This window comes from Pecten maximus, chromosome 10, assembly GCF_902652985.1.
Source record: "Pecten maximus chromosome 10, xPecMax1.1, whole genome shotgun sequence".
Lineage (NCBI taxonomy): Eukaryota > Metazoa > Mollusca > Bivalvia > Pectinida > Pectinidae > Pecten > Pecten maximus.
The window spans coordinates 30,004,317-30,026,579 of NC_047024.1; the positions used below are offsets into that span (position 1 = coordinate 30,004,317).

General features: G+C 34.3%; 1 protein-coding gene across 1 annotated transcript in view; it reads right to left on the bottom strand.

The window, feature by feature from the left end:
* Window positions 1–398: 398 nt before the first annotated feature.
* LOC117336630 (protein draper-like) overlaps window positions 399–22,263 on the bottom strand; it is a 30,716-nt gene continuing 8,851 nt past the window's right edge. The window contains exons 4-23 of the mRNA XM_033897242.1: window positions 21,795–21,923; window positions 20,429–20,563; window positions 19,820–19,948; window positions 18,839–18,977; window positions 18,432–18,463; window positions 17,489–18,013; window positions 12,485–12,644; window positions 12,048–12,101; window positions 11,470–11,582; window positions 10,515–10,649; window positions 9,835–9,966; window positions 9,243–9,371; window positions 8,912–9,046; window positions 8,373–8,468; window positions 7,971–8,105; window positions 7,043–7,147; window positions 5,324–5,428; window positions 4,457–4,613; window positions 3,590–3,663; window positions 399–3,349 (exon numbers count right to left, since the gene is read on the bottom strand). Coding sequence (XP_033753133.1) covers window positions 2,817–3,349; window positions 3,590–3,663; window positions 4,457–4,613; window positions 5,324–5,428; window positions 7,043–7,147; window positions 7,971–8,105; window positions 8,373–8,468; window positions 8,912–9,046; window positions 9,243–9,371; window positions 9,835–9,966; window positions 10,515–10,649; window positions 11,470–11,582; window positions 12,048–12,101; window positions 12,485–12,644; window positions 17,489–18,013; window positions 18,432–18,463; window positions 18,839–18,977; window positions 19,820–19,948; window positions 20,429–20,563; window positions 21,795–21,923 — 3,152 coding nt within the window. The 3' untranslated portion in view covers window positions 399–2,816. The remainder of the gene's footprint in view (window positions 3,350–3,589; window positions 3,664–4,456; window positions 4,614–5,323; window positions 5,429–7,042; window positions 7,148–7,970; window positions 8,106–8,372; window positions 8,469–8,911; window positions 9,047–9,242; window positions 9,372–9,834; window positions 9,967–10,514; window positions 10,650–11,469; window positions 11,583–12,047; window positions 12,102–12,484; window positions 12,645–17,488; window positions 18,014–18,431; window positions 18,464–18,838; window positions 18,978–19,819; window positions 19,949–20,428; window positions 20,564–21,794; window positions 21,924–22,263) is intronic.

Here is a 22,263-nt window from a genome sequence, read left to right on the forward strand (position 1 = left end):
AGAGGTGAAGGGCTAGTGATAAAGTGTCGGGACACCTTAACCACTCGGCCACCGCGGCCCCTATATATAAGATCCTTTATAAACCAATATATATATATATATATATATATAGGGGCAGGCTTATTACTGGACAAGAGTTAATGCTGGATAAATATGGTTTATATATAAGATCCTTTATAAGCCATATTTATCCAGCAATAACTCTTGTCCAGTAATAAGCCTGCCCCTATATACATGTATATATTTTCATATAGTAGTGCGCTCTGGCCCTACACCAGACATTGTGACAGGGCCAGAGAAAACTCGGGCTAACATGTATCATAAACCAGGTGAGCGATACAGGCCTTTTAGGCCTCTTGCTTATTTTGCCTTCTGCATTTCAACATAACATAACAAAATTTTGTTTTTGTTTAATGATATTTTATTAATAAAACGGTCTATCAGCTCACCCAAAGTGGTAGTAATGGGACATTCCTTTGTTTCATCGATTTATTCTCTGTTGTTTATGTAGCATTTGTTACAAGCTACTTATTTCAAATTCTGCACCTTTTTTTAAGATCGAAGAGCAAACTGTACCACGAAGGGGTTGGAAGTGGAGCTACGTCAATGTTTACTTACACCACATAAGGTTTCTCTTGTGTTCTCTTTTTCATTAACATATTTACGATTACTCCTTTTCTCCATTGTGTTTAGTTTATTAACCAAAGAAAAAAAGAATGATTAAGTTTTCCTAAGACATAGTCACTGATATTTGTCTTCTCACTAAAATGAAATGCAAAATATAATATTCATGGTCAAACTATGTACATTGTATTTACGTCGTCGCTGATAAATTGACAAGCTTGTTAGGTGATATCTTGACAGTTACAATAGGTGCTTATAAGGAAACACTTCCTGGTTTCCTAGTCATGTTGTGTTTTACTTTTTTCAAGCACAGATACCCGTGAATGCAGACATGTGCATGTAATACTGTTACGAAAGTGTAGTGGGTAAGGCATTTTTAACTTGGGTTTAGGAGTGTCTAAGTCGAGTTTTGTTGGCAACCCAAAGTAGGCTATCTGACATTTGATTAGGATACTGTGTAATGGTTTACAGAGTGTAACAACATTATGTTAGGATTCCTGTCCACTATTATTTGTGTATTTAAGAGTTATGAGAGAATCTAGTGTTTCAATAGAATACCTTGTCACTATTTTGGTGGCCCTTTATCGTGGTCTGATATTTCTTGTTCAGAGTGTAGAAGATAAATATAACTTTGTTTCTACCTCTATCACGATTACTTCCGAAAACAATTCACTACTGAAAGAAACCATTTTTTTTATTATCTTAAGAGCAAATGAACCAAATACCCTGTGATACAAAAGGTGTACAATAGAGGGCGTTATCAGGGACAGAAACACCTACACAGTATATGACGTAATTATATCATGATTCATTTATTGGTGGGTGTACATGGATCATCTTTTCATTTACATCACGATGTATTCGTCCTCAGTTCATGGTGTGCACCAAAACAGATAACAAATGCAGTGCATCAGCATTTAAAAAAAAACCAAATCAACATATCAACAAGTTTCTGAATTAACGACAGAGCTAGCGATACCACATACAAAAAATTATGCGGGTACCACCCCGTTGTCAACATAATACATATGAAACAGTATATAACATGAGATATAAAACAGGCAGGTGCTATTTAAATCGTCCTCTGGCTTTGCATGGTTACCTTTTTTTGCAGATAAGAGTAGTTAAATTTTGCACAGGTACAGTATTAACTAGTTTAATGATACACCTCGCTTATGCACTGCTCCTAAAATACACCAGTGTCACATATTCGGAAAATACCGCGCCCTATATTTAATTCATGGAAAATGTCCCGTTCACAGAATTAAAGCTCTATTGAACACGGATTGTTACCTTATATTTTTCAGGTTGGCTTATTTTTCAAAAGTCAGAAAGATTTAACTAGTAACTACTTTATCGTTCTGATTGTTGGTATGCTGAAAATAACCAAGTTGACTGTATATTTAGTGACGGGTATTATGATATGATAGTGATGTAAAATTGACAATCGAATTTAACAGAAATGTTGATGAATAGCATATATATATATATAAAGAATGAATATGTACATGTATAGCTTGGTTTGTTTTTGTTTAACGTCCTATTAACAGCCAGGGTCATTTAAGGACGTGTCAGGTTTTGGAGGTGGAGGAAAGCCCGAGTACCCGGAGAAAAACCACTGGCCTACGGTCAGTACCTGACAACTGCCCCGCGTCGGTTTCGAACTCGCAACCCAGAGGTGGAGGGCTAGTGATAAAGTGTCGAGACACCTTAACCACTCGGCCAAGTATAGCATGATTTAAATGTTGTAATACGAGGTCAGCAAGATATGCTTGTATGAAACAATACGTTATTATCCCTACATAATTTACAAATCTGTAATACTTATAATTAAGATAATATTAATATACAACAACAGAATTAAACATGGCGTCCAAATATCAATGGTCACACTATAATATAATTCTCGTTTGAATACCCATTTTGAGCGAAATTGTGAAATGTAAATTTACAATTTTGGTTATTTTGGTTATTCGCAATTTGCAATCTTGTCTAAATCAATTTTGTGATCCAAATAGATTTTTTTTTATATTTAATTTGTATTCTCCTAATATATTTACCCAAACATGCTCATCAAATGATTTCACATTTACAAATAGAGTAATTGCATACAATTGGAACAACAGCACTTTTATGTAGATATATTCTACATGCTCCTTGAATAATGACATCCTATATCAATGCTAAGTCTATCAGGATGGCAGACTGTAATGTTTACTGTTCTTTCCCGATTCAGCAGCAATATTACTTTGTGTGTCGTACATAGAATCGGAAATAATATCGGTATCGCCTTTGTTTCGGAAAACATCGTATGTGTTCGATAACTCTCGAGAACTTTCGTACATGTTTTCTCCGCTGGTGGGATCGGTTCTTCTCGACATGACATCATATGTATCTGATGCGGCAGCAAAGTTTGCATGACTGTACTCATCATCCCGGGGTGATACGCCATTAGAATGTCGACCATCTTTATTGTTCAGAGTATTATAAACATCATCTGCTATATTTCCTGCATACGCGTTCCCGTCGTTTTCATTAAGACCCATGCTTTTAAAATCGTCATAATTTCCGTCCTTGCATTTTACTACCCGAGAATAATTGTCTTTACTTCTAGTGGCACCCTTTTCGCGATTACTTGAATGTCCATTACTTGGCGAATTGACATACGTGTTGTCATTTTCATTGCTGCTGCCCTCAGCCTTAACAGGTCTTCTGCTAGTTGCTTCTGTAAGCAATAAAAAATAATAAAAATTAAAAATGATAATATCCGGAATTTAATAGCATTGTATAAACACTACATACGTTTAAAATATCAAAAATGGCACATACGTAGTGCGATTACTCAGAGTAGAATGAGACAATGAGACGAAAGGAACTATTTATCCACGTTCTGCGTACGAGCTAGAACGTCTCTGGATAATTATCAAATTTTCAGTCTCACTGGATTTTCACAAATCATACAAACCAATGATATCTGGTTGTCTGAGATCATAGGTGTGGTTGTCGGCAAATGACCTTTCATTTGCAGTCCTTGTTTTCCTAGAACAATAAGAAGTTATCTCTTCTTAAAATATAGCTATAAATTATACATTATGACATTATGTCTGATTTGTCCTAATTAGTACAGTATTCCCCCAGCAGACTAACAATATGTCCGTTTGTTTGGGATCGATCTTATATTATCTATGCATAGTTTATACTTATTTTCACTCTTGTCTGTTGTATGTGTCTTTTAAACAAACAAATAGTAAATTATTTTTCTGGTCGCTTAACATCGTATAACAAGCTATTTAAAACGCGTTAGTAAAATAAAAAAAAAAAAAAAGCTTCAAAGTTGATCATCACAATAATAAGGTTTTAAATCATTGATGTGAATGGATTATTTCCCTTTACTAGTTTTTGACCGACATTCATTTACACCTTGTAAAGTAACTATATTTATTATTTAGTGTCAAATCGTAGCGTATAAATATAAATAAATCAAATTGATGAATCAATAAAGACAATTATTTTAAATGCTCCTTATCTAATACTTCCTTCTTTAAAGTACAAAATGTATTACAGACATTGAAACTTCTCATATTCCTTTAGTGTAAACTTATTTTAGACATTAAAAAGACTATCCATATAGAACTTCTACATACCCTACTGCCATTTGTAATAATCTCAAAATAAACCAATACTACTTACCTCATTGCCATTTGAAGGTTACTGAACTTTTAGACATAAAAATAATATCTTAACAAGAAAATACTATTTACATCACTGTCATCTGAAGGTTGATGAATTTCATACATAAAAAAATAGTCTCCAAATAAGCAAAACTACTTACCGCACTGTCATTTGAAGGTCGCTGAACTTTCGACCTCCTTTGCGTTTATACATAACGACGCATATCACCACAACTATGATAACTACGGTTGATGATATTACAATGCCTAATACAAGGCCTATATCTGGTGTGTCCTGGTTTGTGTCCTGTCTCTTACCTACAATATAATAAGCTTTTAAGACACCTATCACCACATTAAAAATGAAATACATTTATCAGTTACCGTATTTTATTGTTGTCAATTGTACAGATTCCATGATTGGCAACTAGTATCTCGAAGTATAAAGGGGGAGGTGAACGGAATATACAAAAGTACGTTTTGTTCAAACCAAATATTGTTCTGTCGTGTATTCAAAATGATCTACTTTTTACCCTGTTCCTGTTTAAAAACACACCGATAAATAACACTTGAAATACCAATTTAAAACTGCCTTATTCGACCCTTTCGGTCTGAGCAGGCATGATAAGGGTATAGCAGGGAAATCTATGAAAGTCAAAACAAAATCAGTCTACCATGTGTTAAAATATAGCGAGGCGTGTGTCTGGTTTTATCAATTTGCATATGTTTGGATATGCAAATGTATATTCTGAACGGGTGTCAAAACATTGAATCTTATACTATTCTGTTATACATATCTCAGTGCTAATATAGCTACTATACGTCGGCTTTCGTCATACTGAATGATTTCCCCTCATCAGTAAGTGTAAAATGAAAATATTTAAGCAATAGATAGCAACTTTAATTTGTATTCTCTATTGTCGAAAATTCCTGAAAGAATTAATTGCTTTAAAGCAATATTGAAGAAAGAAACTACTAGTTGGACATATTTCGATTGATATCATTATCATAATATGTAAATTACTTACTGTTTCCGGTATCTACACAACGTCCATCAACATGATCACATCCTTCACCGTCACCACATGTACATCGTTGACCGCAGCCTTCTCCGTACATTCCTCTAGGGCAAGCTGACAAATGAATAAGACTTATTTCACAGGATTCAAACAACCGCGATAATCTGGGAAGCTTGATTTGATCTCATTTACCGGGTTTTCCGTGAACAATGTGTTTATATAAACAAACAAATGTGATGAAGATTAACTTACAAAGTATGTGAGATAGGCTTTACGCTATGGATTTATATGGACTAACCCATCGTGTGAAATAAGTTGTATGCTATAAACTGAGAAATTATGTGAGATAGTTTTACGCTATCGACTTACACATTATGTGAGATAAGCTTTACGCTATCGACTGACACATTATATGAGATAGTTTTACGCTATCGACTGACACATTATGTGAGATAGGCTTTATGGTATGGACTGACACATTATGTGAGATAGGTTTTATGGTATGGACTGACACATTATGTGAGATAGGCTTTACGGTATCGACTGACACATTATATGAGATAGATTTTACGGTATCGACTCACACATTATGTGTGATAGGTTTTACGGTATGGACTGACACATTATAATTATTGTGAGATAGGTTTTACGGTATGGACTGACACATTATGTGCGATCACAAAGAAAGCTGTACCAGGAAACCTTAGATACTGTTTTCTTTTTTAGATTTAATTTTTCATAATTCAGGAGTAGTAAATAACAATACAGATCTATCTTTATATTCTAGTTTATTCTTGATTTGGAGAATTATAGTGTGCCCTTCCAATGTTAAAAACTATGTAATTTTAAATAAATCTATGTAATTAACATAAAATATTCTCATGCAAGAACACGAAAATTACGCCATATGAAAATGAAAAGTTTTAAAAGTATTTTTACCTTCGATCAAAGTTTTATTTTATGTTTCTCTTTTCTATTTGGATAACAATTATCATATCAATATACTGCAATAAGTTCTCACGAGTGGTGCAATCTAAACCAGCCCAGCCGGGTGCACATTCGCATGCTCCAGTCGCTCTATCACATCCTAGCGTGTAATGTGCGCTACACATGCATACATGCTGACAGTTGGTACCGTAATAACCATCGGCACATCCTTCAAGAACATAATGTCAATTGCAGTAGTTATGTATTGCAGCCTAGTTAATGCTACTATATAGATATATTGACCACAGACTTGTAACAACGTATAAGTTTGTACGTATAAAGCATAAGCATTCAGATTATTTCCCACTTGATATGATATCATGACACCAATTAATATATCATAGAAAATTATTTTAAAAAAATACAAAGATGGATGAATTTAATTGTTGAGATTTTTATCCAGGAAATATTTACTACACACTGTATATTATAAATCTCCAATCTATTTCTATAGACTGCACTATACCAGAAACAATTGGGCGTATTGACATTTCTTCATTCTAGGTGAAAATAAAAACAAAATCACAACAACAGCATTGCAATAAATTGTATCAAAAAAATCAAAGCTGGGATCTTTCGTTGAAATTGAAAAGGAAAATAGCATATTTCGTTTTTGTAGGGGGGGAACCACACACTTCTCTGTTTATATGATTACATGCAATTCTTATAGTAAACATGTCCCTATGTAAACATTCATCTGTCATCAACAAGAGGTCTGAACTGTATATACATATTTCATACGTTTTTCACACGAGTACCCGATCCATCCAGCAAGGCATTCACAACGAACAGATCCATTTCTCGGAACACAGAATTCAGTTTGGTTATTGACGGAATCACAGATATCTGAAATTTAAATTTCACATAATGTTAGATATTTTAGATAGTTAAGTCATGAAATTGTCCTATATACAGTAGCATTAATTAAGAATCAAAATAATTATTATGCTGGTTTCCTAAACATTTGCAAACGGACGAATATCTAAAGTTATATGGCAATGCTGTAATTGTGTTCACTTAAACTATCAATGTGGTTATGGTGGACAGTCCACTGTACGTATAGCACATACAAAAAAGCAGCAGTGAGCGATTATCATGAACATCTTTTTAAGATTAAATACTGATACTATCATCTTTACTTTTTTTCCAACATCATTTTTTAAATTGGTAATTATGTGTAATGGTAATAGTTTTCCTTTAATGATTATCAGCATTTTAAATGCCGAATGTATGATAATGCTATATACAGTAAGCTTGATTTACTTCACTTCATCAAATATCGATAATCAACGTGTGTTCCATTGGTAGTAACCCAATTATAAGCCTGCATACAAAATTGCTCGACCAAACGTATCCCAAGTACAGTTCCTTAATTTACGTAAACTGTGGTATTGTGGTAACAACAATAGCGGAAGCAATGGATAGCCTAGTGGCGCAATATGATTTGTTTAGTCTGTCATTGTTCTGTTCTCTTTTGTGTTGTTAATCCTATGCAACACAAAACGATGGCCGCTTAGTTAGCTTTTGACAATGGATAGTATACAGTGACCAATTTAGTATTTGATCCCACCAAATCATATACCGGTATACCACGATTTCGTTATTAGAATGTTGCAATTTGATCCGGTTATACGTTTCCTATCTTCCCTTATCATAGTTTTTAAATTACCTTTAGGGTTATTCAGGATATCACGGATGCTTCCATGAGAAAGATCCAGCGGAATGTTTTGTTGGACACCAGAACAGTCACATACACCTAATGTAGGATCACAGTTGGAGGTCCCATTCACACTACAAAGAAATCCTGTGGAATTCGAAGAATGAAACAAAATGTTAAGGAATAGTTACAAAAAATGTAATACTTTAGAACTGTGGAAGTGGAGTTGTTATTTAACTACAATAAAGTAGCTAACGGTAACATAAATCTACTTCCAGATTAGCCAAAGTTAATTTTAACAATTTTATTGATTAAATAAGACATCTATATTGTTATAAGTATATTAAAGATGTTTCGTCTGTCACCACATACAAAACATTGTACATATCAATTTAATATGTCGGTTTAACTTACTGGAAACACATTGCCCATTCATTGGGTTACATGCCTCGGTGTCTGTACAGTTGCACGTTTCCTGACAAGACTCTCCGAATGTCCCGGGCAAGCAGTCTAAAAAAATATTGGAAATAGTAAGGTTTAGTATGAATTTGACTGGAACAAATGCTATATGATAGTGCATCATTGCATGTTACGTAGAACGAGATATGTATATTCATTACTGTATGGTATCAGAAGTTAACAATTTAGTACTAAACATGCTTTCCCTGAGTACATTTCTTAACAATATAAAGTATATTCACATGTGACCAGATAAGTTTTTGTTTTGGCCAATCAGAATGGTACTTTCTATTCAATGCATTCAATACCGCAGATTTGTTTGGGCTATGTCTATAAACTAAAGGATGTACTGCATTACATACGTTTTCGTGGTTGCTACATCATGACTATGTCCAGAAACATTAGAAATCAAAAAGTTGCATGGGATTTGATATTGTTGCTCTTTCTGTGGAATAATATTCTATTCAATCATTGAAATGAATTCAATTAAGTACATTTGGCACAGTTCCGACCCGTCCATCCAGGTGCGCAGGAGCATGTTCCATTTGCGGGGTCACAAGCTCTTGTCCTGTTTGCTATGCACGTGCATGTCTGTTTGCAATCAGCACCAAAATACCCATCATCGCAAACTAAATTAACAGAAGGATTGTTATGACATATAAATACCATAATCACAGACGAAATGTAAAAGAGTAATTGCTTGACATATTAATACCATCTTCTTAGACTAAAATTAACAGAGTGATTGGTATGATAAATTCATAAGCAGTTACATGCACAAGTATCTCGTTAATAACAAAATATAATATTGGCGTGATACTTTACCATTTGTACAGTTGCCACCTGTTAAACCTGCAATACATTGGCATTCTCCAGTGAAGGGATCACAGGTTGCGTTTATGGGACAGGAACAGTTTTGTTTGCAGTAGTGTCCGTGCCTGCCTTCTGGACATACTAAAACAGAGAAAGATCGCAATTATTTCTCTTACATTTCACAGGTACATGTACACTGTAGCAGAAACTCATTAATGTTTCCCTACCTAGGGACGATTTTGTCTGCTTTAGTCCAGCTAGACATTCAGTACTACTGTAACATAATTATCAGTATAAACAGTATTAGGGCGGTCGGGAAGCACAGTGGTTACACACTTGCCTTTCATCAGGGCGGCCGGATTCAATGCCCCACTCAGACGTGAAGAGGTATGGAGTCCCCTGCCCGACCACGTGTGTTTTTTCTCGGTGTCTCCGGTTAAGACCCCTTGATCGCTTCAATCAGCGCCAACAAGCGTGATTATCATAAGTTGATATAATTTGTTTCGCAAAATAGATAAAATTTACATTAGTGCGAGTAATGTTCGTCGATACATGTACCTATGAAATACTACATGTAATTACCGTTACTGTGTAAATGCAATACCTGTATCACACTTGTCTCCGGTCCAACCTGGGCTAGTACAGTTGCACGTTCCGTTCATGTGATCACATGTACTGTTGTTTTCACATGGACATGCATTTTCACAGTTGTGGCCGTAAAATCCCTTTGCACATACTGGAAACCATTGACAAAGACTTTAACAAGACATCATCGAAGAAACTAAACAAATTATTCTATTTCCATGAATTGCTTATGAATCAAATTTATGGTAACAGTGTGCTATTGTGCAAATATTGACTGGTTGATAGGTCATGGTAAAACATATTTAATACGACTATAACAGTACTGTAGATTTGCGATACTCATCAAACGATGAATTCTTCTTACAACTTATGAAATGGTCTAGATATAGTGATGCAAGAGCTTATTATGTACAAAATGCTCCGTAAATATATGTTTATAGGTTTTAAAACAATGTTGACCTTTTTAACATATGCATTCTTGTAGGACCTTCCGAATTGTGATGATGTTGTTGCAAAGCACGGTTGCGGGCATTTTTAGTTTTTGTAATTAAGAGAAAGTGATATTTTTGAAAAATATATTCCTGATAATATTTTCCAGCAGTGATTTGTTTTAGTTATATAGGCTTTACATATTTTTCTTGATTATCTAATGTATTAACGAAAACATAAATTACGAAAGTTTTCAATAAGCTTCATTACCATCGGTACAGTTTGGTCCAGTCCATCCCTCCGTACATTTGCAGTCACCCGTAGTCAAATCACAATCTGGTCTAGTATTGCCGGTACAGTTACATTCACGTGTGCAGTTTTCCCCATACCTTCCGGTCTCACATCCTGTATGAAACGTGAATATATTGTGTGTGTATACTTTCATAAAGTATTACACACTATCAACAGTACTCTATGCTAACGGAACACTAAGCATTAACAGTGAAAACTAACTCTACTGACCGCAGACTTTAACAATATCCTGTGACATCCGACCATACCCATCAGAACAAAAACATGCCCCACTGTCATAACCGACACTGACTTAACCGACACACTTTCATATCCGACACATTGACTCCCATAGTGTTGGTAAAGTCAGTGTTCACTGTATATGCAAGGCTAAGCAACCACTGCCCCTTAGATTATAGACATAAAAATATATGGGTGTATATGCGTTTATTATAAATAATTACACAGTAATATTAATTTAAACACGACTGGGACACTAGAACTGTTCAGCGAACCAAACAAAAAATAAAACAAAACAAAAAACCAAAAAATAATCTCCCTAGAAATCCAAGCTGTACTTTTCCCGAACATGTGTTTTATGGCTAACCTACATAGCCAGGAAGTTTTATTTTGTTCAGTGAAAAGGCAAAGATTGGTGTTGGTGTACCGTTTTGAACAAACGCAAGCCACTGACACAAAATTACTTTAGAACCGTTATTGCAAACTCATTATCACCATCTGTCGATAATCATGTTATTGTCGCCTCAACGATAAATACACAGTATAAAGTAGAAATTGCAAAAAAAGGTGAAAAAAAATGAATGTGAAATAAGTAATAAACGAAATGAGTTGAAAAGGTGTGATACTTATCATCACACCCCCAGGAGTTGTTTGGAAAAGATGGTCGTTGGTTTATCAGGCGGGTATGTCATACCTTTCAGACAAAATGGAGCAGTATCATTATACGGAACGAATCCCTCACAACATATAGCTTCAGCTGTAGACATTGTCTGTAATTTCATACGGGTCTTTGTACACGACGAAGAACTGAAAAAGTGAGTATTCAAAATTTCATAGCAAACTATACATTTTCGACAAACAGTGCAGTATTGATATTGATTATAATCATTGGTAATTAATTGATTACCTGATCATTATTATATTATCAAAATATTTAGAATTTAAGAGGTCACATACTGATTGAGAAGCCTACATTAGTATATTGTATCGTATATCATATACCAGTGCATTTTTAATTATAGCTATTTTGGTGCTTTAGTATTTTGATTCTCTTGAACAACTGGGGGCACTGCTTAAAAAAGAGATGAACTGAAAATGATGATGGTGTTATTTTGTAGTCCTTTTAGTATTATTATTTATAATTCATTTATCACTGATTATTTGTATAATTACGCATATTAATAATGGAAATATTAGTCCATTTCAAGCGAATGTATTATAAATATTTCAGGAAATTAACCCAATACCCCTATCTGATAGTAGTGTACTCACGAATATTGTGTACGGCATTTCTCCCAGAACCACAAACCACTACAGGTTTTCATTCTGTTAATACATGTCCCTGTGTACCGATTCTATAGCTGTTACTGTTGTCCTGAAGGGAGATAATCACATGGAAACTGTACATCAAAATGGTATTACTTTAATTTATAAAATCAATTCCAGGGGGAAATCTAAATGTGCAAATTATTGTTATACTTCTTAAAGGAGTCATTTTGATAACCAGAGTCAATACACATTAATGTAACAATTTGTCAGATATTCATTATCGATTTATTTACTTATTCATTTTCGATCTTTATTGAGCTGTTTTTGATTTAGTTCATCAAAGAAATGCTCTTCCTTCATTGTTTAATTCCGGAACTAACTGTTTTCAAACCATCGCTGATGATATCAACAAAGAATAACGAACTAAAAAATTATCTTACATTTTTTGTCGAGTACAGTTTTTTGGTTCAAAAAATAAATCGGTATTGGAGCCGGAATTCGTGGTAAGGTTGACGATTTGGGGGCTTCCGGATGACGTAGTTTCCGGTTGTGCCTTGGCAGCATGTGAAACATCCACTCCAACCAATATTACAGAGATGGCTAACGTGATACGATATACTGCATACATTTTTATTAGCATGGTTGTTTTTATCACGTCTGAAACTGACAAACAGATGGATCGCAACTGAAATGAAGAAATAATCTAGCTCAAAAGAAATGTTTGATATTTATTTTTCGATAGCCATTCGCTTTAAGATGCAAATAAGATTTACTTTCTCTCTGTCACTTTGAGTAAATATGTGAGGATGATGTCAAAGTACTTCCATCACTAATTATACTTACCTCAAAGAAACTTTATCTTATTTTCCTTGTAAGTTTTAGAGATATCCATGAAAATGTACATTTTTGTGCGTATTACCCTAGATGTTGAGTTATTTTTACGGTTGAGTTTAATCAGTGGAATTATCTGTAGTCTTCATGTGATATACATACATATAATATGAATAAGATAATAATATGCTTGGTACATGGCTATTTCAAGTCAACAATCTATTTGTGAATTAAGAAAAACTAGATTATTTGTCAATTTCATCAGAGAAAAATGATCTGTAATCATGGATATGATATTCTGGTGATCTGTGATGTCTATCTAAAGTATAACCACATCATTTGTTTTCTATCTTGATCTGAATATAAAAAGTATATGACAGTTGTATACTGTCACTCTCATCAGACAAATGACCTCGGCAGCATACTTTGAAATATGGGGATTTTTTAAGCAGAATATGACAGGCTAAGAGAAATGCAGTTGATACATTTAGTATGCGGTTCCCTCCCCTCCCCAACACCCTAACATCCTAATGCACACCACCATACACATCATCACTCGCACCCTCATACACTCGTACCATCACACACACCACCACGCACACCCTCAATCGCACCTCATACACTCGCATCATCACACACACCACAACACACACCCTCACTCTCACCCTCATACACATGCACCATCACACACACCACCACTCGCACCCTCATACACTCGCACCATCACACACACCACCACACACACCCTCACCCTCATACACATGCACCATCACACACACCACCACTCGCACACTCATACACTCGCACCATCACACACACCACAACACACACGTCAACACACACCTAAATCTTTTAGTTTACAGTATTTAATTCATAATACAATATATCAATTGATAACAGCTTAACTGTTAACTGACGATGGCGCACGACTAATTGTGTGTGTTTAGTAATGAGTAAGTATAACTAATGTTAAATGTTAAATTTTCGATACATCTAAGAATCAAGCTTATACAAGCAAGTATTACATACCTGTGCGGTTACCCAATATTCCCTCGCAAGGAAGCCCACATCCAGCAAGCAATGGCCACTGATTTAAAATCACACACGTACGTATGTTTTCAAAAAGGAAGTAAAATTCGGGCTCCGTGTTAATTGTTACCAGCATGATATGACACAAGGAAAGGTTTATACACTGACTAAGAGTATGTGAAGGGTCCTCAACTTGAAAAGCGGCACGTGGGCTATTTATTTTAAATAAACAAAGGCTAAGAAGGGGAACGCACTGCGCCACGTGAGATAGGCAAAGGATTTAAGAAAACCTGACATTCTTATATTTATACAAATTTCGAATTTTGATGAGGTAGATACATGGTTATATTAACTTGGGACGTAGTTATCCGAAATAAAAATACTATAATTACATTGTCATTTTTCTGGATTTTTTGGAGTGGGATGGGTTGAATGATACTTATTTTAGATAAATTTTGATCTTATACACATTTGATTCAGGACGTTTATTCAAGTTAATGACTAGAAATTCTTAAAAATTAAAGATAATTATGTAATCCTTAATCACATTAATGAATGAGAAATATGATACATGCATACATGTAGTTATTGGCCAGGATAATATTAAAACACTGACATTTTACTTAATTTTTCGGGTAGCATTTTGTTCAATTAATATCTATTGAGGTTTATATCCAGATTACCTTCTCTATGTAATTCATCAGCTGACTTTACATGTAATGTACATGGTCACAATGTGATGAATAATTCTGTATCTGTATCATATTTCTGACCGCAGTCACGGACGGAAAAGTTGTACCAGTCGCCCCTTTGTTTTTTCGATTTTGAAGTGTTGTCAACATCCTTTTAACATATTTGAAAGCCTGTACTTCCTCATCCTCTGATATCTTCATTGTTTATGCTAATTCAGGTCGTCGAAGCGTTTGTTCCAAGCGGTGATAGCACATTAATACGTCATCAGTAATCAGACTTGTTCATTTTTTTATAACGGCATCAGTTACTGTTCCTGATCATTAGTTACGACGTCATAAATGACTAGCTGTTTCTGATCACTTTTACGTACATCATCAGCTACTGGACATGGTCATTGTTTACCACGTCGTAAATGATTGGACATGATCATTGTTAAGTATGTCATCAGTTATTGGATCTGTTTACTGCGTCATCAATTACTGCTCCCGATTATTGTTAACTACGTCATCAGTTTCTGGGCCTGACCATTGTTTATACCTCATTATCAACTGTTTCTGATCATTGTTTTGTACGTCATTAGAAAATGTAGCTGATGATTTTTAGGGTCATCTATATATGAGAATGATGTTAAATTTCAAACACGAATAAATATCTACAAATTTGCTCAAAAATAGTCATGTACTATATCAAAATGTTTGTTTGGATGTGTAGTTTCTTAAATCACCAGCAATTTCCTGTAGACGCTTTGGGGTGAGACATACAACATGTAGAATGGAATAATTCCAATTACACACATTTTATCTACGTATAAAAACTAATTACGTTTTGACTATGACATGCAAATGGCGGCTGTAAATAATATTACACAAATATGGCATAAAAGGAGAATTTCAATCCATAAAAATGCTCCTATATCTTTCTCTTTAGACATTTGTTGATAGAAAGAAGGCCGTTTTAAAGACAAATTGTTAATCTAGTGAGTTTGGGCCCTTTTTCAGAAACAGCATCAAACTCAGCGGTTGAATATGTTTTCCTAAAGCAGTTTTCTCGCCATGTCTTGAGTTCTTGATAGTGTCTAATAAGAACATTTTTGTTGTTTGAAATACTTCCATATATGCCATATTTGTGCGATGTTATTCAAACATCTGCCATTTGCATTTCAATGTCAAAATAGAATAAGTGTATATACATACTCTAAAGTCAAATTTGGTCAAACTAATACTCCTATAGTGTGGTTTAAACACTTGTGAGCAAAACGGAGTTGCTGTTTTGTGCACTATATGTGATACGAATGAGTTAATTGTGTCCCCTGATGTTTTGTTGAAATTTGCAAATATCTTAATTACTACATTAGAAGTTGCTGGATCTGTTATTATTTACTAGGTCATTCTTGGATTGTATGTAATCGGTCAGTGGATCTGGTTATTGTTTACTACGTCATTTCTGGACTTGGTTATTGATTACTATGTCATCAGTTAGTTGATCTTATCATTGTTTACTACGTCATTATTTACTGGGCATGAGCATTGTTTACTTCGTCATCAATTACTGGGCCTGTTTATAATTCACTACGTCAGGAGTTACAGGATCGGATAATTGTTTATGACGTCATTAGTTACTTGGCTTGATAATTGATTACTTCGTGATCAGTAATTGAACCGGATCATTGATCACGATATACTACGTCATTAATTACTAGGCTAGATCATTGTTCACTACGAAATTAGTTACTTGACATGATCATAAATTACGTCAACAGCTTGTTTCGAGTACTCTTGTCACTACATTATCTAGTATGCTGGGTTCTAAATGTGTTATTTACAGTAAATGAAAGTCTTTCATATATAATCTGATTAGGAACAAAGGAAATCAACAGTGTCATATGATACACATATTCCTTTATTGCAAAATTAAATGTTCCATAAATATATCAACTTACAAAATATATCAAACGTTAATTACTTCCCTGTACGACGTAAACCATCACCACATATTTATATTATTCGATTCAATATTATGTACACGTTTTACCATGGTAGGTAGTGTTACATTCACAATGTCTAATTCTCTGTTGTGGTAACTGACTTCATGTTGTTTCAATGTTTTAAGAATTATTGAATGATGGTATTATTTGAAATCTGATATCAAACAACAATGTTGATTATATACAATGAATCAGCGAGTCTCTATATTGTTATGTACATCAATGTAGTACTAGTCCCTGTCGGAGTATTATACATACGATATATACATGTAGGTATTGGAAGATATCTTATCATTACATGTTCCCAAATATAATTTTAAAAAAGAAAAAAAGAACTTGATCTTAAAAATATGTTTAAGAGAAACAAGATACAAAATTGATGAATACCAAACATTATTTAGATATCATGTTATTCAAATCGTATAATATCTAGATATCATATCATTATAATATCTAGATATCATATCATTATAATATTATATTAGTTTAATCTTATATTATTTAGATATCATACTATTATATTATATCATTCAAATCTTATAGTATTTATATATTATCTTATGATTTTATATTATTTAGAAATCATATTATTATAACATATTCTTTATATTTTAAACCATCCAATAGTTACCAAATGTAATATAATATGCTCACAAATATTGCACCCTTATTTGCATGAAAATAAATGTTCTAAAAGAATCATGTAAATCTCTTCACCAAATAAGTGATTCAAAGAAGAAAATTATGAAAAAATGATGACATTAATCACCAATATTCATTTCATTGGTGAATAAATTCGAATAAAATCGAAATGAGCAGGGAATTAAAGATGAAGAATTTTAAAATATCTTATGCTGGTTCCAAAACCTATCAGCCTTGTTAACCAGACACTTCAATGCAAATGCTCAACTCAAATCATGTGTGTGGTCGTAAGTATCATCAATATTGTTATCAAGTTTTTTTTCGGATGACTTCGTTTCAAGTTCATCATATGCGTCATCAGAATGTCCTGTTTTGCACTGATTTCTCTTCATGTGATCATAGTGATCTGTTCTGGATTGCTCAGTTTCTTGCACGTGTCTTTCCTTTCCCAGTTTGTCATACGTATCATCCGTTTTCGCACCCTCGTTAACATACGCAGTTATTTGTGATTGGTCAGCTCCTTCCAGATATTGGTTTTTATTTCCGTTTTCCACTAAATCATCTATAGCATTATCTTTAATACTTGTTCGTTTTAAGAAAACGACACCTGATTCCTGATACGGAGACAGCTTTGGTTTTGTTCGGCTTGGTTTGTCAACTTCTGTATACAGACTACCATTAGGAGCTTGTGACCGTCTTGGACTGTGATCGCCATGTTGTTTTCTTTTCTTTTGGAGTTCTTTTACGGACAGGTTACTATAGTAATCAGCCAAGATAGTATTTGTATTACCTGGAGGATAGAACACGGACACTCTCTATAAACTATTACCCTTTATCCTTTTTAATCATACTAGTTTGTAATTGTCAATTAATCACCAATGAAGAAACGACAGTCTATTGTTTTACAACAGCAAATTTGAATTTGCTAATCTTCATAATTTTCAAAGATCTTCATGCTAATCTATGTTCTATTAATATTTTCTCTTCATTTGATCGACTTTTTGTTTCGTTTACCGGTTTGTTTAAACGTCGGTATGTCCTGTTTCTGTTTTAAAGCACATCAAACGCCATAAAAGGTTTTCACGGAAATACTATTTCTGAGCTTATTTCTTTAAAAAACGAACTGGCCTAGGGCCAAATTATTAAAATATCTAAAATAAAATTGTCTGTATGATAATGATCGTGTTTAAACATTATATTAGACTTACCTGTTACGCTGCCGTCTGTGCAATCATGAGACCTGTGTGTAAATAGAAAGTTATAGACAATACGATAAATATAATACATATATGTTTTCTAAAGAACAACTCAAATATTTACTAAAGAAATGTTATTTACTGATCTTACGCCCCGAAGATCTCTCTAGTAAATCATGTCCAGAATGCCACTTAAGCATTCATCAATCATACTCTTCACATGTCCAGGGGTTTTATTTGGTGGTTCAAATTTCCCAGAATTTTTTATGGAAAGTGGTGCATCTTTACTCTGAATGTATTTATTTTTTCACGACTTTGCTGTCCTCGTAAATGACAAATAATATCATCCTTTTGATGTAACATGCAGGTATCAGAACAGACATTGAGATGACACCCAGTGTTACTGGATGTAAACCTACTTGCGTATATTCCTTTTTCGGACACAGTGTATGACGAAGGCCAGTATAACTACCAGTACTACTACAGCCAGGAGAACTTGTATGACGATCAGTAGGTAATCGGGTACATCATCTTGTCCTTGTGGAGACGGGACAATACCTGAAACAATGGACCAATACCCTTAACAGGAAAGGACGTTTTGTACCTATCAAAACGACTTCTTTCGAAAATGGATGTTTAAAAAAGTGCATATAATCATTTGAGTCGTGATGACTTTTTAGCTTTCGAACTTAACGTTTTTCGATGTTTAATTTAGAGAAATTGTTATTTACCTTTTTCTCTAAAAGGAAAGACTTCATCATTTTCCTTCCTCTAGGAAAAATGATTATCGTAAATGCAATGTTTATAACACCAAAAAGAGAATCATTTCGGTATCAAGTGATTGCAAAGATGCCTTTGTCATTAGTTTTTTTTTTATCCTTTTAGCTGTTAATGAAAATTCTCGAACGCGACAAAGAAATCGCCGAGCAGTCAGAAATATTTCACAATGCCTATCCGTTGTTCTGTATAGCTGAAAATGTTCAAATAGGATTTAATGTCTCTATGTTCGCGGTCATTACATACGACATGAATATACACAAAAAAAGTTAATAAGTGTTATATAAAAGATGATGCGCGAAATCTAATAACCCTGAGCTAATTTCGTCTGGTTCAACAGCGAAAAAAAGGCCCCGTAAAATGTAGCAAATATGCAGCAAATCAAAACAATACTTTTTATTACCTCATTGCGTACTTGTTGTTATCATAACTGTGGCTTACACCACTTATTTGCAGTCCATAGCCATTCATCAATGAGACAATCTTCGTCAATAGTAGTGATATTCTACATGTTTCCAAAGGCTGACTTACAAGTTATACATAAATTAGTGATTGTTAAACTAGAAATTACAGAATTAAGATTGAAATATATAAATGTAACAGAACTATATATGTAAGCTTACGTTCAGTACAATAAACCCCGGTGTATCCAGTGGCGCATGCGCAGTCTCCTGTTTGTAAATCACACGTCTGATTGGCAGAACAATTACACTTGTTTTTACAGTCGAATCCATAATAATCAGGGGGACATTCTGTCAGGACAAAAAGCAATTACCAAGAATAAACTTGAAATAAACAAATAGAAATTATAGAAAAGATAATTGTATCCTGTCCATTTATGTGTAAAGGTCGCCAAATTTACATGTACGAGTAAAGCTATAGCTATAGTACTGATCATTTTTGTTTGCCTGGATGGAGGTAATTGGGTGTGAAATTTGGGGGGGAAACACTGCACTATCAATAGTAAACCCACGTGATCGGACAGTTGGCTAAACATTTTACTTGTTTGATGTAACCGATATAGATTCTGTCATTCGACCACTCAAGGTGACATTTCATGATACTATGGGAAATGCTAAGATACTTTTTTTAAAGAATGTAACTGAAATCGTATCAGTATAACACAAAATCAAGGTTTTTGCACCGTTGCTATCGCATAAGCTTCGATATATTTAAATCAGTAAACTAAGTAAGCTGGTCTGTTGTGTGGTTACCCTGTCACGTGGTTATACCTGTCTGACATGATTTACCCATCCAGCCTCCTCGACACCAACAGTCTCCTGAAGCTCCGTCACAAGATATCGTGTTGTTCCAGTCACAGTTGCACGTTTCTGCACAGTTAACACCATAGGTTTTCGGCTGACACACTTCATAAAAAATATAGACATACTTGTTTATCAATATCAGACTATCCTTTCACCATGTAAACAAATCAAAACATAACGTTCGCTTTTATGCTTCTATATGTAATAGATTATTTGTAAGATCGTAATTTTAGGAATAAGTAAACAATAATGTTAAATTGGCAAACATTTATGTTTTTATTTATATAACTATTTGGAAGGCAATGACAAAATTAACTCCACATTTCTTTTGGTACAGTTCTGATTGTGCACGATTGTGAATTATGTTTTGAAGGACACGTATGTAATAAGGAGGACATCTCAGATACTGGAACAGTAGCTATACTCTGTAGTCCCCAAGTTCTGCTGTAACCCTGCATGTCTCATTTCTATACAAACAGTCCAATTCTGTAAAATTACTGATGGAATTAGGTGTTGCTTTGTTTTTTTATAAGTCCGTCTCTTATTATCACCGAAGAGTTTCGGGTGGTAACTTCTGCTGTAATCGGTGTATACTGTTTTGTTAAATTTATATCTAAAAGTGGCACTCGCTGATATATTTCAAGTACACGTGTATATTCCTTGAAAAATACTGTTAAGCATTACTTGTTCATTCTAAAACCCCGAAGTCATTCGTTATCCCTATTCTAATTCATATAAATTATGGCACCGGTTTTGAATCCACTCCAAATTTGCCGAATTGATCAATCTACAGTGTAAATACGATTCCAATAGTATATCTTATTTATGTATTGTTCTATATTAGTTAAGACCCATACAACTTTGATATTTTCCTCTCTAGATTTCCATACTTTGTCCCCTAGCTAATCTGACGAGTCTACTGACAAAATGGGACATAATACCATTGACACATCCGGTTCCTGTATAACTCGACATAATACCATTGACACATCCGGTTCCTGTATAACTCGACATAATACCATTGACACATCCGGTTCCTGTATAACTCGACATAATACCATTGACACATCCGGTTCCTGTATAACTCGACATAATACCATTGACACATCCGGTTCTTGTATAACCTGCCATAATACCATTGACACATGCGCTGTTTGTATACTGTCACATACACACCATTGACACATCCGGTTCCTGTATAACCTGACATAAACCATTGACACATTGGTGTCTGTATAACGTCACATACATACTATTGATACATCCGGTTCCTATATAACCTAACATACCTACCACTGACAGATCCTGTTCCTGTATTACGTCAAACACATACCATTGACACACCCGGTTCCTGTATAACCTGGCTTACAGGTACATGCACCTGTATACGGGTCACAGTTCTGTGTCAGTAAACACCCACATGATTCTGAGCAATCGTCTCCAAACATTCCAGGCGGGCATACTATAATAAAAATGGCAAAGAAACATATCAACATCTAGCATACATTATTTTAACTATCCTCTTAGAGCATTCTTTATATTGGTGTTGATGCTATAATACATACAAGTTTATGAAGCGTTGAGTACCTCCTTAGGTCGCAATCATAGATTAAGTAATATTTGATTCAACTGCGCATATAAATTGTTTGACAATACAACAAGAAGAGGATTCCGAACAGTTGGCAATACAATATGTTTAAACTAAAGTTGTGATAAATCCTTTCCTTTCTGTGTGATATATTGGTACCTTTTAGTTATCGTCATGCTTATTATTTTCAAATATCAATTTTTATAATACATAT